Raw genomic sequence first — 19,468 nt, 5'->3', positions numbered from 1 at the left:
CATGTTTCGGGTTAGTTAGAACCCAACATTAACATAACAGAACAATTCTCAAAAAAGTAACAGAACGGAGCAGACGCTCCAATCTCAAACGGTCTGTGTTCGAACTTATTATTTCAAAGTTATTACATGTCGATTTTGTCAGGAGTTATCACACCTGGCAAACTTCATGCGCTTAGTAATAGGTGTCGCGTTTAAAAGTGGTACCTTTCTTGGCTTGCAGTCTTTTAGGTTATGTTGCCTAAGATATTAGCGAACTGTTTGTTCCGTCACATTTATGTTAAGCTCTTGTTTAAGCTCGGTAGCAGGCTTGAAGGGATCCTTCGTGTTCTGACGAATCAATCTTTTGACATGAAGAAGGGTCATAGATCGTTATCGTCTGCGTGTTTCAATATTTTTTTGATAGTTTAAGATGTTTTTAATTATTTGTTTTGGAGTATCCTACAAATTGACTATCTTCTCTATAAGTTTTTCCGTCCAATATCAATTTTTTGATAAGATCGCGCTTCTCTGCAGTGCAATGCATTCCACGTTCCATCGTAATGATTATTATTAACTTTTATGATAGAAAAAATATCTGTTAAAACTAATAAGCACGTTCATTCTGCAAAGGCAATTCCGCGATATAACGAGGACCTACTAAGAAAAGGTCTAATGCTATTGTTCTTCTGCATTTTTGGGGGATTCTTCCTAAAATCCTCCCAAAAAAAATTATAGACAGAAATTGGAAGGGCGCTAACACTGTTTTTGTTTATGGGGAATACTAAACAATACAAAAAAATCAAATTTCAAAAAAATCGGAACAGTAATCGTATTTTTTTTTCACAGCTGTATATATCAAGTATCTTTCATTATATACATATCGCCAGCTCCCTGCTACCACCGCAGAGATAGATATCAAGTTAATAACCCAACTTATATTGCCCACCACTTTAAGCTACAATTTAATGCAATTGACTTCGTCTGCTTCAAATTCTATCAACAGCATTGCAATTGCGATTCTATTGTTTTCTGTTCTGCTATTTTAATTCGTTAATTTTTTTTTCAACACAACTTAGTTGTGGCTGTTGAGTAGAGGCATAGCAAGTAATGCGGTCTGTCGCGAGTTCGAGCCATACCGGGAAACTATTTTTATACCCTGAACCCATTAAAAATGGGTATAAGGGTATATTGTATTTGTGCAAAATCCAAATGTATGTTACAGGCAGAAGGAAGCATCTCCGACCCCATAAAGTATATATATTCTTGATCAGCATCAATAGCCGAGTCGATCTAGCCATGTCCCTCTGTCTGTCAGTCCGTCCGTCCGTCCGTCCGTCCATCCGTATGTATGAACGCAGGGACCTCAGAACATATAAGAGCTAGAGACTAGAGAAATTTTCGATGTAGGTGCTCCTAGTTCTTCCGCAGATCGAGTTCTTTTCCGATAATCGATAACTTACTCTGTTTCCAAGCAATCGATAAACAGCGATATCGATATCATGTTTTTTGGGAAATGTTGGTAAATAAAACAAGTAAGAGGTTCTAGTCTAGTCCCTTGGCAGGGCTCGAATTTGCAACTGACCGCATTACTTACTGTCGACTCTACTCAACAGCCACACCAGCAAAAAAAAAATAATAATAATACTTTCTCCGGTAGGGCTCGAACTCGCGACAGACCGCACCACTTGTTATGCCTCTACTCAGCAGCCACACCAACAATTAAGTAATTATGATAAAAAAAAAACAACTAAAATAACATTACAAAAAAAAAGATGCAATTACCATGCTATTAGAATGCGAAGCAGACGCGCATGAATGTGTGTGTACATGTATACAGAAATTCTTAAAGCTGCTGCCCCATTCAATTGCGCAGTTGCATATAACTTTGGTTTTTCTTAACCGATCTTAATGAAATTTTCTACAGTATATCTTATTGTACCATAGAATATTTGTGTATTCTGAAAAAATCAATTGCAATTAAATTGTGGTTTAAATTGGTTGGCAATATAAGTTGGGTTATTAACTTGATTTATAGCTCTGCGGTGGTAGCGGGGAGATAGGTATGAAATTAAATATACTTGAAATATCTATAACATTCTAGAAGCAACATATCATGTTTGGTGGCTCTAGCTCTTATTATTTACCCAATTTGTTAAAAAAAAACAGGATGTCGATATCGATTTTTATCGATTGCTTGGAAACGGAGTAAGTTATCGATTATCGGAAGCAAACTCGATCTGCGCGGGAACTAGGAGCATCTACATCTATAATTTCAAGTCTCTAGCTCTTATAGGTTCTGAGATATTTTGGCTCATACATACGGACGGACGGACAGACGGATAGACAGACGGATATGGCTAGATCGACTCGGCTATTGATGCTGATCAAGAATATATATACTTTATGGGGTCGGAGATGCTTCCTTCTTCCTGTTACATACATTTGGATTTTGCACAAACACAATATAGCCTTATACCCATTTTTAATGGGTTTAGGGTAGAAAGAACTATAGTCACCAGTTTTGACATATAGCTTCTAAAGTAGAATATATATATGCATTTGATGTTGGAAGAGGGTTCAGGATATCCCCTAGTCGGGAGCTCCCGACTAGAACCTCTTACTTGTTTGTCTTGGCTTACTTGTTGTCTTGGCTGCTGTGGCTGTTGAGTAGAGTCGTCAGCTTACTTGCTTGCAAGTAATGCGGTCAGTTGTGAGTTTATTTATTTTTATTACTTCAAACGAGCACGTTCCGCGAACTGCATTTGGTCTTGGAATAAGAGGGTTTAGGGTATTCACTAGTCGGGAGCTCCCGACTAGAACCTCTTGTCTTAAATAAGTATTTATTTCTGCGAAAGTGAACGGGCTCGTAGCGTCATCTGCATTTGGGGTTGGTAGAAGAGGGTTCAGGGTTTAAGATTTGCTAAATGTTATCTTCTTGGTTTATCATCTCGAATTCTTCTACGCCAATGCGTTAGTCGCCCTTGGACTGTGTCGACCATGCCCAAAGCTGACCTGTATTTTTGCTTTAATATAGCTCATGGTTGCTTGGGGCTCGTTAATTAATAAAAGCTTTTTTTTTTTTAAGGAATTTGTTTGTTTCTAGTTACTTGGGTATTGTTTTACTGACACTATGCTGCAACACCGGATGCCGTGCAGCATAATGCTGAGCTTGCAACTCGTGCAAGACTTATATTAGAGCCCTTTTATTAGTTTTAATTTTATTATTATTATTATTGCAATAAAATAAAAAATGTTCGCGATCAGATGTATTCATGTTGCTGATCTACCAAAAAATGCAATATTAATCTTATAATGAACAAACTTTAAATTAATATTTTAAAATAATTTTAATTTTTTCCAGTTCTAAATCGTATTCATGCAAACTTAACTAATACAACGATTAACATTGAATGCAATTTGCCTAAATCTGCAAGACAACTTATTATATCATTTAAAGCAAATCATATCGAATATAAAAATCAAACTGGATATGGAACTAATGCTTCTTCAAATGAAGAATCAGGGAGTAATAACCATATCACCGATCAAGGTTCTAATTTCACATCATTACCGATGATTGCTAATCATAATTTAGTTACCAATGAGTTAACGATTTATACTTCAGAAATATTTGACAGCAAAAGTAATAAAGCAGGGATGGTGTCTGTTGGGCAACTTTGCAAAATTGTGGAATTTAAGGGATGTCAAAATTTTAAGATAAGCGTGAAACAAACTGAAAACGTATCTGGTCCGAAAATTAACCTAGAAGTTTTAATAGACGACATTTATTTTATGTTAACCCCTCGCCAAACACACCTGTTAATCCGTATATTCAAAGGATTTGATAAAGTGCGCCCAAAAGAAAGGATGAAACAAAAATATTCTGATTTGACAACTGAAATAAAAAATGCACCATTTAACACAAAAATGACTGGCATTGTTGAGAAAGACAAGGATTGGTGCACTGAAACAGATGTTTATAGGAAACCTCAACATATATATCATGATAAAATGTCAAAAAAAAGCGAATCAGTTATGTCCTCGACATCTACAAACAGCATAACTACGTCGTGTAGCAATGCCCAGATAAAACAGGAATCCGATGAAAAATGTGGGGAGATTTTAAAGTTTAAGTTGCAAATATTTAAAATTGTATGGGTTATCCTACATAATGATATTCTGTTTGAAAACAATACAAACGATATTCAGCCAAATTGCATATACACTAATGAAAGTTTCTCGAACTATTTGGAAATTGCCAATATTTTTTTTCAAGCAACAAACAGGGAAAATGTTGTGGAGGAATGTTACATTCCAATACCCAATAATACCTATCTGTTGTTGATAGTTTCATCATTATTAGTCAACGGAAATCAGCAGAGATTTTGTAATGAACTGTCTCTAAAGACAACATTATCAGCAACAACTTTGGACTTCAGTGAAATCCTTGACAACGTCAACAATCATGTAATTTTGTTCGACCGGAAAAACGTGAGTATTTATATTATTTAATTATTAAGTTTAGTATCAGTCAAAATGACAGTTAAATGAAAAGTTTGTATATCAACGATCGGCAAATGGTCACTTAAGTGCTATAAATAGCCGCTAAAGAACATTTTTATACACTGAACCCATTAAAAATGGGTATAAGGGTAGATTGTATTTGTGCAAAATCCAAATGTATGTAACAAGCAGAAGGAAGCATCTCCCACCCCATAAAGTATATATATTCTTGATCAGCATCAATAGCCGAGTCGATCTAGCCATGTCCGTCTGTCTGTCCGTCCGTCCGTCTGTCTGTCCGTCCGTCCTTCCGTCTGTCCGTCTGTCCGTCCGTCCGTCCGTCTGTCCGACTGTCCGTCCGTCTGTCCGTCTGTCCGTCCGTCCGTCCGTCCGTATGTATGAACGCAAGGATCTCAGAACCTATAAGAGCTAGAGAGAAATTTTAGATGTAGGTGCTCCTAGTGCTCGAGTTTCTTTCCGATAATCAATAACTTACTCCGTTTTCAAGTAATGGATACAAATCTATATCGAAATCCTGTTTTTTGGGCAATTTTCGTAAATAAACTTGACATGTAGCTTCTAGAATAGTATATATATTTGCATTTGGTGTTGTAAGAAGAATGTTCCGGGTATCGGGAACTCACGACTAGAACCTCTTGTTTGTTTATAAGATATTGTGACCAAATTCGGCATTTATTAGTTTTTAGAAAGAAAGGAGGTTTTGAAAAAAATTGAACTAAAATCATTGTTGACAACCAATACATAATACACCAGTAACGTGAACCGTATTTGAAATAGTGAACAGAACTTTAATAACTGCTTTTTAGATAAAAGGTAACCTATCCCGGAAATGATGTATTCAAATGCTTTCCTGAAATGGGCGTATATCATATAATTTGATTTGTATTTTCGTGAAGATAACAGTCAAAATGATATAAATATACCTACCGTGATACCAGCCCAGTAGTAAATAATTTAGTTCCCGGACACACAAATCGTCAAGCGTTTCATTTATGTATTATAAAAGGATATTGATAAGCGTTTGCTGGAGTGCTTGGAATATTGGGATTCATTTCCTTCCAACCCTTAGAAATTTACCCAGTCAAAAGACTCCCCTGATGATCTTCATTAGCCATGAGGATTTCAAGATAACTGGCCATATAAAAGCTGAACTGAACTAAATTTTTAATACTCTTGTAGGGGTATAACAATTTTATCAATTAATTTGTTACACATAGAAGGAGACATCTCTGACCCCAAAATGTGTATATATTCTATTTCAACAGCGCTATGTCCGTCTCTACCTCCGTGACTATGGTATGGTAGTTTACCATCCATTTGGCCATGTCCGTCTCTTCCGTGACTATGATATGGTAGATTACCATCCATTTGTCTTCAAAATCATTTTCAAAAATCTTGTGAAAATTTATTTGAGACTAGCGTCCATGAAGGAATTTTAAATAGAAGTCGAAATCAAGATTGTAGATTTAAATTTTCCGCGCGTGGGAACTGGATGAAAAAGTAATTATTTTTAATTTTTGCCACAAAGCCTAATACCCGGTAAGGCCTGGGAATACACGCTAGTCGCATTATATTTTGAAACCGTAAGTAATTTGAGTTAAATAATAAGATTATATCATATTTTCAGAATTGCAGTGACGGATATCACACTCGGCCCGAAATTGTTCTCTCCCATATTTCGTCGTATCTTTTTAAACAAAACCACAACAGAAGTAGCAATAAAATTGAATGCACTTTAGACGACTGCACTACAGAGCTTGATATTTCAATTTATGATAGATTAAAGGCTTTATTTAACGTATCTCCATTCGTGGAAGATGATAATGTGGATGAGAAAATAATGGAAAATGACAATGTAATGGATATGCAAATTAAATGCAAATCATTAAAACTAAATTTAAGGTAAGTTTTTTTCATTAGAAACACCTAAAGTAATATAACTTACGTGGCATTAAGAAACTCAGTTCGCATAATATATCTAGGAGATTTTTCCGACCCCGTAAAGTGTACATATTCTTAAGTAGCAACAATAGCCGTCAGATTGTTTATTCGTCTGTCTCTCATTTTGTATGAACTCGTCGATATCAAAGAGAGGGCAAGGAGATAAATTTTGGACGAAGGCCTTCTAATGCCTAAAAATATAAAATTTGTTCAATTTCATCGATAACTCGAGCAGTTTTCCAAAATATATATAAAATAGATAGTGGTATCTCGGAGCTTAAGAGATTTGTCACTTAGACCCGAAGATTGAACACGCGTATAATAAAGTACTTTCTTCGCCAATAATCAATGTGTTCATTCGTTGCGCGAAGAGAATGTCTTAAGGCAGCGCGTTAACGCGGGACAAGCACTTACAAACGATGCATTTCTATTTCAATGTGCCTAGCCACCGTAGCTGTACATTATGAAGTCACACGCTTATCAACAACGCGCTTTGCAGAGGTTGACTGGATTTACCGGACGGCGAGGTTCAGGTCAATACATGTATAGTGATAACGCAAAAGCTTTGTTAAAGCAATAAAGGGCCTTAACAAATTTGAAGCAGCGCACAAGGAAGTTAACAAAACGCAGTTCAGCAGTTTCTTATCGGAGGCATCTGGCAACATCACCTGAGAGGAGGGCTTGCAACCACAAGCAAACTTTCGTGGTAGCTGAACGCATATAATTTAATGATTGAAGCGTGCTTGTATCCGCGAACCGATGACCCTGTGGACCTGGCTGTACTTACTCCAGCACATTTTCTTATTGGCGAAACTGTGTAGTAAGTAATAAAGCAAGACACTCTAATGTTGGAAGCAGTTAAGCCGGGATTGACTGGCGCATTGGCGTCTTAGTTATCGTTGTAACCGACTACATGTCCCCAGCTCAGTGGATCCTTCGGCGTATAACAGAGCTAAGATTCGCTCATCCGATTGGTCACACTAAAAACAAAACAATGCAGTCAAAACGTTCAATCTCAAAAACCTTTCCTCTAATGTTCACATCGAAAATGTAAGTAAATCTGCCATTGCTTTGTCAGCCCATTGTCCTTAGAGAACACCAAGCAATCAAAGATATTATCATGCTAGAAGTAGCATTGATGGTCTCCATGCTCAATTCCACTTTTTAAAAACATGTTAATTATAATAATTAATTGTAACCTACCAGCACTTATTTATCGCCGACAAGAGCGTGATAGGCTTGAGAATAAGTGGAGTATGGCGACTCACACAAAACACGGTACAACTCTACGATCGCAAATGACTAAAGAAAATATTGTTTGAAAGTCAAACGAAGTGTAAAATATTAAATTGTTTTTAAATGTAAAGTTGAGTTTATTCTGTTCATTGATTTATTCGGTAAGTAAGGGGAATATTTTTTAATAACAACTTCAGCAGGTTGTTATAACTGCATAGAGCGTATTTCGGGCGAACTGTTTTCTTAGTAGTTATTTATCTATATTCAAGAATAATATAATTTTGTAAACTTAGCTCACAACGTTTTTAAGTCGCAACAAATAATTTTCATTTACACTTATAGGTTTCCAATAGTCGATGGAGGCCTGCTTTACAACCGCGAAAAAATCGCCTCTTTGAAAAAAAATATAAGAAGGGACTATCTCTCATTTGATTTCCGAAATATACTAATTCAATGTAAATCATATATTTGTGTAATTGTGGACGAAATCGACGGATATTATTGTGTAAGTATTTTTATACCCTGAACCCATTAAAAATGGGTATAAGGGTATATTGTATTTGTGCGAAAGCCAAATGTATGGAACAGTCAGAAGGAAGCATCTCCGACCCAATAAAGTATATATATTCTTGAGCAGCATAAATAGCCGAGTCGATCTAGCCATGTCCGTCTGTCTGTCCGTCCGTCCGTCCGTATGTATGAACGCAAGGATCTCAGAACCTATAAGAGCTAGAGACTGAAATTTTAGATGTAGATGCTCCTAGTTCCCGCGCAGATCGAGTTTATTTCCGATAATCGATAACTTACTCCGTTTCCAAGCAATAGATAAAAATCGATATCGACATCCTGTTTTTTTTTAGCAAATTGGGTAAATAATAAGAGCTAGAGCCACCAAACTTGATATGTTGCTTCTAGAATATTATAGATATTTCAAGTATATTTCATTTCATACCTATCGCCACCTCCCCGCTACCACCCCAGAGCTATAAATCAAGTTAATAACCCAACATTTATTGCCAACCAATTTAAACCACAATTTAAATGCAGTTGACTTTTTTAGAATACACAAATATTCTATGGTACAATAAGATATACTGTAGAAAATCTCATAAAGATCGGTTAAGAAAACCCAAAGTTATATGCAACTGCGCAATTGAATGGAATGGTATATGTACACACACACATTCATGCGCGTCTGCTTCGCATTCTAATAGCATGGTAATTGCATCTTTTATTTGTAATGTTATTTTAGTTATTTTTTTATCATAAGTACTTAATTGTTGGTGTGGCTGTTGAGTAGAGGCATAGCAAGTGGTGCGCTCTTTTGCGAGTTCGAGCTCTGCCAAGGGAACTTTTTTTTATTAATTTATTTGGTGTTGGAATAAGAGGGTTCAGGGTATCCCCTAGTCGGGAGCTCCCGACTAGAACCTCTTACTTGTTTAAGTAATTTCCATTCATAAAAGTGTTTGTCATGAGGGTCGACTGATTGGTGATTAACCCACAGCTCAAACTGTAAAAATTATGATGCTGAAATTATTACTGTAGTGACATTATTTGAGACGTGTTTCACGCTCCTCGTGAAATTGTAACCACCGGGCTTAAATCAGTGCGGATATGATGATATGTAATACCACTCCAAGTCAGTGATGAGCTCCTGGATGACTGCGATGCGATTGGCAACGAGAACATTGAATTTTTAAGAATCTTTATGAATCCAGTATTGGTTGAGCGAATATCTGGAGGAGTAGTACTTGCAATGGCCCAGTGGAGCAAAGATAACAAGCGATATATAACTTAAGTCCTTAATGAATGCGCGACTGATTATCGATAATGATTGTTGTAATCATCGACAGGGTGTATGCTGAGCACTCTGACACTCGAGACTGTATGTTGATGATGATCAACCATCTGAGGCAAATGTTGCATCACCAATGACAGATACTACTGCTGTCGATTTAAATTTATGCACCAGGAGCTGATGAGCAAGACGAGAGGTAATAATGCACAGCTGCCACCCAGAGTCGAGCAGCACATGTTGGGGCACCAAGGAGTCAGCGCAATTTATACATTGATGACTACATTGAGCAGTATGACATCATCGTGCTTGAAATGCTGAGCGGTGGTGGCTGCCGAAGATAAAGTTGTCGCGAAGATGTTTTAGGATGCGGATAGCAACGACATGCACCAGACTGTGCTTGCTACCAATTACTGGAGCCGCAGACTTTTGCAAGTAATTTAGGCACAGAGCAGGCCTCTTGGCTTCGTGAAGGCAGAGCGAAGACAAAAAGCCAAAATAATACATTTGTAAACTAAATGGCCTGCGGCGTTACAAAATACACAAACACTCGATCCACTCTTAGTGACATCAAATGTTTTTTAAAGCTGTTGTTCTGCTCTTCTTTGGAGCTAGGCGTGTTTATTGCTGTAGCGTCTCGATGAAGGCTGTAAACCGTTCGAATCATCGCGAATCATCGGTCGTGGCTGAATTAAAAGTAGAACAATGCAGGTGCTGAGCATTGCTCCGATTTCCTATAAGGACACCCGTAGCTGACTAAATGTTAACATTAGTTTTTATCTTTATTTTTAAAACAGCAGTGTAGCTTACATTCATCACATCATAAAATATAGCCCAAATGAATATTAAATTGCTTATGCAGGTTCTTATAGATGAATTTAATACAATGTTGAATTACTTAAATGTGGCATAAATGAGGCACAAAATTTGTGTATAAATTATGAGCGATTAACAGCTTTTTGTTGTTCCTGTGGTGTATTTTGACTAGCTACCAGAGTAATCTGGGCTAGTGGGGGTAAGAATTGTAGTGCCGGCCTCACGCTCGACAATCAAGCAGATCGAGTTTGATAACGATATTCGATAACCTACCGCGTTCCAAAGTTATCGATTAAAAGTATATTGAAAGCTTGTTTTTTGAGCAAATTGGGTAAATAATAAGAGCTAGAGTCACCAAACTTGACATGTAGCTTCTAGAATAGTATATATATATCAAGCATCTTTTATTTTATACCTAACGCCACCTCTCCGCTACCACCTCATAGCTATAAATAAAGTTAATAACCCAACTTATATTGCCCACCAATTTAAGCCACAATATTAATGTAATTGACTTTTTGAGAATAAACAAATATTCTATGTCACAAGAAGAAGATGTACTGTTGAAATTTCATAAAGATCCCTTGAGAAGCACAATTGTTGTGTTTTCCCGGCAAAGTGTCAGCAGCAGGCGAAAATTTCACGAATTTCTGTATACATGAAACACACACATTCCTGCGCGTCTGCTTTAAATTCTATCAACAGCACTGTAATTGCGATTGTATGGTTTTCTGTGCTGCTATTTTAATTCGTTTTTATACCCTGAACCCATTAAAAATGGGTAAAAGGGTATATTGTATTTATGCAAAATCCAAATGTATGTACCAGGCAGAAGGAAGCATCTCCGATCCCATAAAGTATATATATTCTTGATCAGCCCCAATAGCCGAGTCGATCTAGCCATGTCCGTCTGTCCATTCGTCCGTTTGTCCGTATGTATGAACGCAAGGATCTCAGAACCTATAAGAGCTAGAGACTTGAAATTTTAGATGTAGGTGCTCCTTGCGCCTGCGCAGATCGAGTTTGTTTCCCATAATCGAAAACTTGCCCCGTTTCCAAGTAATCGATAAAAATCTATATCGCAATCCTGTTATTTGGGCAATTTTGGTAAATAATAAGAGCTAGAGTCTCCAAACTTGACATATAGCTTCTAAAATAGAATATTTATATTCATTTGATGTTGGCAGAAGAGGGTTCAGGGTATCCCCTAGTCGGGAGCTCCCGACTAGAACCTCTAACTTGTTTTTAATTTATTTGGTGTTGGAATAAGAGGGTTCAGGGTATTCCCTAGTCGGGAGCTCCCAACTAGAACCTCTTACTTGTTTTTTCATTGAAAATTAATAATTGGTGTGTCTGCTTGGTAGAGGTGGCGATAAGTAGTGCGGTTGGTTGGCTGGTATGGCTGTGGAGTAGTGACGGCGGCAAGTAGTGCGGTTTGGTGCGAGTGCGAAACCAGCTAAGAGAATTTTTTAAAATTTATTTTAATACTACTAAAGCAAACGAGCGCGTAGTGCGAGCTGCATTTGGTGTTGGAGTAGGAGGGTTCAAGGTGTTCCCTAGTCGGGAGCTCCCTACTAGAACCTCTTACTTGTTTTTATTGCTTTAATTAGAACGAACTGTTTTGCGATGCCTATTAAATAGTTATATCAGACTTAACACCTGTTATATAGGTAGGTATGATTTAAGTCATCCTATAATAATTTTCAAGAAGTTGAAAATGTAAGACTAATGGGATAGATTTAATACTTTTTGCAATGGGCAAAGAAGGGAAACATCACACTGCTTGACTAGACATCCAAAATTGTTGTCAAGCTCATAAGACTAAGAAAATTTTGAAGAATTTATAGACAAATGAAGAGAGGGATGGAAACCGGCAAATATAAAACTAGACGAAAAAATATTTTAAGGATAACACATGCTATTAAGGGAGGTAGACGAGTACATATCAAATAATGCAATGGGAGTCTTACAAAAGAGTGTGGGTGGCGACATATGGATCAATACAGTCAATAATGTCTGGGCTCTCTAAAAACGCATGAGTTGCTTGATGTCCCTTATAAAGGGGAGACGTCCTCTTGGGGAATAAGCTCTGATCTATCTTTTAATCTGTTATAAAAGATAATATTATGTATAACGAGAAAGAAAGGCTATCTTCGGCATGTCGAAGATGTAATACCCTTGCAGACCCAATCTTTTCATAATGGTTATAGTGATTTGCCCGTGTCTAAGAAGCACAGGGTAAGTAGTTAATGCCGAGTTTGGGCAAGATACCTTGAAAAACAAAAAAATTTTTTAATCAAAAACCTAGTTTTCGACCGATCGTTCCTGTGGCAGCTATATTATATAGTGTACCGATCTTAATACGATTTTTCATTTATATGAAGAGCATAGTAAAGTTAAGATATCTTGAAAAACAAATTGTTTTTGTCATACAACAACTTAATTTGCGACCGATCGTTCCTATGGCAGCTATATGATATAGTGGTCCGATCTGAATAGGATTTTGCATATATATGGGGAGTATAGTAAAACTAATAAATGCCGAGTTTGGTCAAGATGTCTTGAAAAACAAAATGTTTTTCATACAACAATTTAATTTTCGACCGATCGTTCCTATTACAGCTATATGATATAGTGGTCCGATCTGAATAGGATTATTCATATATATGAGGAGTATAGTAAAACTAATAAATGCCGAGTTTGGTCAAGATATCTTGATAAACAAAATGTTTCTTCATACAAAAACTTAATTTTCGACCGATCGTTCCTATGGCAGCTATATGATATAGTGTTCCGATCTTAAAATGATTTTGCTTATATATAAGGAGTATAGTAAAACTAATAAATGCCGAGTTTGGTCAAGATATCTTGAAAAACAAAATGTTTTTCATACAACAATTTAATTTTCAACCGATCGTTCCTATGGCAGCTATATGATATAGTGGTCCGATCTTAATAGGATTTTGCATATATATGAGGAGCATAGTAAAACTAATAAATGCCGAGTTTGGTCAAGATGTCTTGATAAACAAAATGTTTTTTCATACAAAAACGTAATTTTCGATCGATCGTTCCTATGGCAGCTATAGGATATAGTGGTCCGATCCAGCTGGTTTTGACATATGTGCTGCGTGCAACAGAAAGAGGGAGTTCTGCAAAGTTTCATTAAGATAGCTTTAAAACTGAGGGACTAGTTCGCATAGAAACAGACAGACAGATAGACGGACAGACGGTCAGACGGACAGACGGACATGGCTATATCGACTCGGCTGTTGATGCTGATCAAGAATATATATACTTTATGTGGTCGGAGATGTCTCCGTCTATGCGTTACACATTTCACGACAAAATTATAATAATGAATTTGTCAACCACCAGATACGGTGGATCCTCATGTGTGAATAACGACTAAAGTCACCGCTTCTTTTTATAACCTGAACCCCTTGAAAATGGATAAAAAAAGGGTATAACAGGCAAGAGGAAGCATCTCTGACATATTCTTGATCAGCATCACAAGCCGAGTAGATCCAGCCATGTCCGGCGGTCCGTATGTATGAACGCAAGGATCTTAAAACCTAGAAGACCTACAGACTTGAAATTTTGAACGTAGGTCCTCCTAGTGCCCGCGTAGTACAATTTTGTTTCTGATAATCGGTAACTTGCACCCCCTTCCAATCAATCGATAAGAATCGATATTGAAATACTGTTTATTGAGCAATACTGTCTCTTAGGAGTTAAGAGCTAAAGTCACCAAATTAGGCATATAGCTTCTTGAATAGTATATATATTGTTATATCTACTTTCTTTCAATTTATAGATTTGGCCACCCCTCGCCTACACAATGTTGCTCTAAATTAAGTAAATAAATCGATTGGAACTTCAATTTGGGAATATACAAATATTTTATATGACAATAAGATTTACTGCTAAAATTTTCATCAAGATCTGTTAAGAAACACATACGTTATTAACGTGTGATTATTTTTATATATATTGGAAGGCCACGTATCAGCGGCAGCTAGCACAAGAGTTTCTGTATACACGTGCACACATGCAAACATACATATACACAAAAAGAATTACAATTGCGGTTGTATCGTATGTTGCTTTGTATGTATGTATGTGCTGTATTTTTTCACTGGGTGCCAAATCTTAGTATGCCTGCAAGGTGGAAAGCGTCGGGAAGGAGAATGCTACAACGCTGTTACTATATCCTTGAACATAATAGTCTATGTTATACACACATACGTTTCAGGCTTAGGCTTAATCGGTGCATATACATATCTCTATATACAAAACTGTTTGTCCTAACTGACTGACTTATTGACTGACTGATTGGTGATCAACGCACAGCCATAACCGTAATAGCTAGGAAGCTGAAATTTTCACTGTAGTTACCTTATGTGATGAAGGTGCACGTTAAGACGGGGTTTCGCGAAATTCCACCAACAAATTAAAGCATCCCCGGTAAAAAGTGCGATTTTAAGACCTTTTCTTGTGAATTTTTACTTTTTTTCCGATTTGTTTCAAACTTATTTTTAGAGCTCTACATAAGAACTTAATAAATACGTGTTTCAGCGATTTGGAGAACTCCACCCACAACAGTGGTTAATTAGCGTAAAACGTTGGAATGAAACTTTTTGGTTAACCGTCGGATCGGCCTCAAACTCGTTTTAAAGATTTATGCTCAAATTCATTTGGGGGGTGTTTCGCACTTTTTGGAAAATCCATCCCTTCTTGGTGGAAATGGATGACAAAGATTTGGTGGGTGACATTTCGCGCTTAAATTCATTTCCAAGGATCCATAAGACAAATCATTTGAGACCTGTTTTTAATTTTTCGCCAAATCACAGCATCCTCGGTAAAAAGTTCAATTCAATGATTTTTTGGTGATGTTTTAATTTTTTTCCGAGTTGCATTAAAATTATTCTTAAAGCTATGCATAAAAACATAATTAATACGTGTTTTAACGATTAGGGCAATTTCACCCGCAACACTGGTAAGTTGGCGGAAAACGCTTGTATAAAAATTGTTTACCGTCCGATCGGTTTCATAATCATTTTCATAGCTTTTTGAGAAAATTTATTATATACGTGCCACGGGCAAGGCCGGGCTATACCCGCTAGTATGTACATAGATATGTATTATTTTCTTTCCACAACTAGTAGTAGACCCTAAAGTGGAACTCTTCAGCACTTTTACTATGAAACTCCGCGCGTTATTCTAGAATTATATTTAATCAATATTCTAATTATATGATTTACAAAATTTATAATACTGCTTATGTAAAATTAGTAAATAGTCCTAAAGAGGTTGAATGAGTTAATAAATATTATTGATCGATGTGTATATAACATGTGATTCCAACAATAAATTGAGTAGCGCGCGTATTTGTATATCAAATCGTGGTGGTCGGGGGTGAAGAATTTTCCAACACTCCTACTTCAAATCTACTCAGAAGTAGCTATAATCGATGTACTATGTAGTTTTCACACTTTAGATTTTTTTGTGTGGGCTTGGGCCTGGGCCCCCGCAGTACAAGATTGTGTCCGATAATCAATAAAATTCCCTAATTCCAAACAATCGATTTTAAGAGCTAGAGTCACCAAATATAGCTTCTTAAATAATATTGTCGAGTGCCAAACGAAGGTGGAGTTGTAATTTGAACACTGCAAGGTGTACGCCTGGCCCCTGGCCAAATGCAAAACCTTCTAGTGCAAGTGCCTATGCAAGTGTTTTATTCTGAACGGATTATATAGGTTAGAACTTAGATATATATTCCCTCAGAATCTTTCCGCAGTCTTTCCAACAAGCCAGATATAATGTGCCCGCAAATTCAGAGCGAAAAAATGGAAGTCAGCCGTGTATGGTGGGTACAGCACCGGACCGAGCACACTGCTTTACAGCTTTGATGTTATTTTTGTCCTTGGAGGCTACACTCAAGGTAGGCCCTGTTAGGAAAGAGCTAAAAATGTAAAAAGTAGGGCGGTGGGAGATGAGACTTCAGCTTGAAGAGAAGTCCGTTGTCTCATACCTTATTGAATGTTTGATTGGCATCAAATTACACTCCAGCAGAGAATTCTTTATGCTCGAACGATTGGAATATGTGTTTCACAACACGGTGGACCTTCCCAGGGCAGAGGTGGGACAACAAAACCCAAATTGGGTTCATTACCCTTATCAGAACGAGAAATTGATGGTGCCTTCAAGCCAAGCTCATTCGAGGATGGTGTCGATTTTTTCCTGCACAAGTTAGTCAGTTGATGGTTCACGCCAGTCGGTCGTGCTGACCATTTCATCCTTGACAGAGAGGTCGTCATATCGGATGTAATCGCAGGGTATTGAGACGATAATAAAATTCGACACACTTAATGTTGAGATTAAGGTAGATTATCCCACGTGCTTTAAGCTGATCAAATTATATTATACTTTATCACCTGAACCTTTATTTGCAACTTCTTTAACACCTTGTTGTGGCATTTATAGATAAGTTTTTAGATCCGTGCATTAGCATAATTCTGATGGTGAGAGTACTAAAAAAAATTCGAAAGTAGTTATTTCACCATGCACGCTTCTACCAATTAAACATGTTTTCCCAACGATATTATCGATGTCAAAAATCCCGGAGTAATATTTCACATTAAAATTCGGATAAAAAGGAATTTATTTTATTTTTCGCATTTCTATATTGTTACATAACTTCATTCATTGCGTCGCTTAAGACATTCCCGGACGGATTTGTATGCATATGCATAAGTTTGGTAATTAGCACATATTTTCATCTGAAAGTACTACGTGAGATTATTTGAATCAATAAATAAGGAATTTAATTTGGATCACAGGTAAAGTTGATATTTTGAGTATCGATATATAATTTTTCACATTGAGTTGGCTAATCTTATGTATTCTGTTTTTAGATTTTGAAAAAATTGACCTAGGACAAGAATCCCATTGGTATATATATTTCTGATCTCAATTCTTGCTATATTTTTTTATACCCCGAGTCCTTTGAAACTGGGTAAAAAGGGTATAATATATTTGTGCAAATATATGTATAACAGGGCGAAGGAAGCATCTCTGACCACATAAAGTATATATATTCTTGGTCTGCTGGAGGTAGAGACTTGAAAAGCTGCGCAGTTTATAGTTATTGCCCGCTACAACCGCAAAGCTATAAATCAAGTTAATAAACCAACTTTAATTGCCTACCAATACAAGCCACAATTTAAACGCACTTGACTTTTTGAGAATACAAGAATATTTTATAGTACAATAAGAGGTTCTGCTGAAAGCGTCATCAAGATCGGTTAATAAATACAAAAGAAAACATGTTTTGGTTGCCCAACTAGCGGAGATTCCAAGAATTTCTGTATACATGTACATACCATACACACATTCAAGAGCGTCTGCTTCGAGTTCTATCAACAATATTGAAATTGTGATTGTATTGTCATCTGTGTTGCTATACATGTATACACACACAATCATAAGTGTCTGCTTCGAGTTCTATCAAGAGCATTGCAATTGCGATTGTATTGTCATCTGTGCTGCTATTTTAATTCATTTTTTTTTTTACTAAGAATTAATAATTGGTGTGGCTGTTGGGTAGAGGCGGCCACAAGTAGCGAGTTGCGAGTTCGAACCCTACAGAGGAAACTATTATTTTATTTTTTTTGGTTGGTGCGGCTGTTGAGTTGAGGCGGCAGTAAGTAATGCGGTCAGTTGAGAATTCGAACCCTGCCAAGGGAACTTTTTTTTTAAATTTATCTTTAATACTACTAAAACAAAAGAGAGCTGCATTTGTTCTTGGAATAAGAGGGTTCAGGGTATCCCCCAGTCGGGAGCTCCCGACTAAAACCTCTAAATTGTTTACCATGTTTAGATAGTGATAGTGACTGTTAAAACATGAGGCTGATGCTACTGGTAGATGTCTACCATTGTGTTTTGCTGTTATGCACAATTTTTCGCTAAAAGCAGGGTATCGTCGCAATGATGGCCTTATTAATTATCTTTTTAGGTATTCAAGAGCTGATAGGTGTCCATTCAAATTTTACATTCTAATTACATGTTATAAAGAACATCTGTAATAATTGCAAACTGCAACAAATATTCTAGCGCTATCTGCGTCCGATGGGACTAGGTATTTCTCAATGACATCGTTTTTTTTTTGTCATCTGGTTCGATACATTTGTCAGAAAAGTGATTCTATAATTTTCGATGTATACAGACATCTTTTGATCTCAACTTTTGTTTGTAAAAGTTATTTGTTGAAATTTTGTCGGATTCTAGTCCGAAAATGTCGCTATATTCACTCACGAGAGAGTTTTCAATTGAGAGTGATTGGCGTGTTTTATATATTTTTGCGCTTTAATCCTGCTTTTTGATTCCAAATTTGGCATTTTATGTGCTTTATTTTAAAAGCTTTAATTACTTGTGCAAAGTTCTATCTGTTGTGCAGCGTAAGTCTGTTAATTATTGCATTTATTAAACGCGGCGTCAGTTTCGTGTTGTTATTATTATCTGCTTTGATGCTTTCGTTTTTCGCTTCCCTGTGCAAACACTAGTTTGTGCGTGTGTTGCTGCATATTTCTGCTTTTGCATCGCGCTCTCACTAATTTTTGCTGTTGCCTTTCGCTCCAAACAATTTGTTTGTGTAGGAATATTTGCAATGCAGCCTCATTACGCCTTCCCCAGCGATTGTCGTAATTTTACCCCTGTGGTAACTCCTGGAGTAGTCTCAGTAGACCCTGTGGTTGATCCTGCCCCAGTCAGCGAAACTCGTTTTATAAGTGATCTCCCTTCTCTTATATCTCATGCCCATGTACTAACGAAGTGAAACTTATTCTTTCATACATTGATCCCTACATCTCGCACGTCTACAATATGATTTGAACGCTATGCATCTTTGTTGTTCGGCTAATCAATTGCAAGTGAATTGTTCAAAGTGGATTTTATATGACATCTAAATTATTCAGTGTATGTTTATAACCATAAATCGTACTACACCTGTCTGTTTCAATGTTCATATAGCTACCATCGTTAATAAGGCCAAAGGTGTACTTGGCTTCATTAAACGTTGCTCTAAGGAGTTTAACTATACTTTTATAAAGAAACTTCTGTACATCTCTCTTGTTCGCCCTATCCTTAAATACTGCTCTTGCATTTGGTCTCCGCAGT

The 19,468-nt window shown here is 36.8% G+C and overlaps 1 protein-coding gene across 5 annotated transcripts in view; it reads left to right on the top strand.

Annotated features, from left to right (window-relative positions):
• The window catches only part of LOC115760348 (autophagy-related protein 2 homolog B), a 282,487-nt gene that overhangs the window by 39,465 nt on the left and 223,554 nt on the right, over positions 1–19,468 (top strand). For all 5 annotated transcript variants that reach the window (XR_004017603.1, XM_030701631.1, XM_030701630.1 and 2 more), the window contains exons 3-5: positions 3,341–4,470; positions 6,131–6,405; positions 8,023–8,185. Coding sequence is in view for 4 of the 5 variants with exons in the window: in XM_030701631.1 (XP_030557491.1) it covers positions 3,341–4,470; positions 6,131–6,405; positions 8,023–8,185 (1,568 nt within the window). In the remaining variant the exon portion in view is untranslated. The remainder of the gene's footprint in view (positions 1–3,340; positions 4,471–6,130; positions 6,406–8,022; positions 8,186–19,468) is intronic.

The sequence above is a fragment of the Drosophila novamexicana genome, unplaced genomic scaffold (assembly GCF_003285875.2).
Source record: "Drosophila novamexicana strain 15010-1031.04,08,12 unplaced genomic scaffold, DnovRS2.1 tig00000434-arrow-pilon, whole genome shotgun sequence".
NCBI lineage: Eukaryota > Metazoa > Arthropoda > Insecta > Diptera > Drosophilidae > Drosophila > Drosophila novamexicana.
The sequence above is the reverse complement of the archived record's forward strand: the minus strand, read 5'-3'. Positions and strand labels throughout refer to the sequence as shown.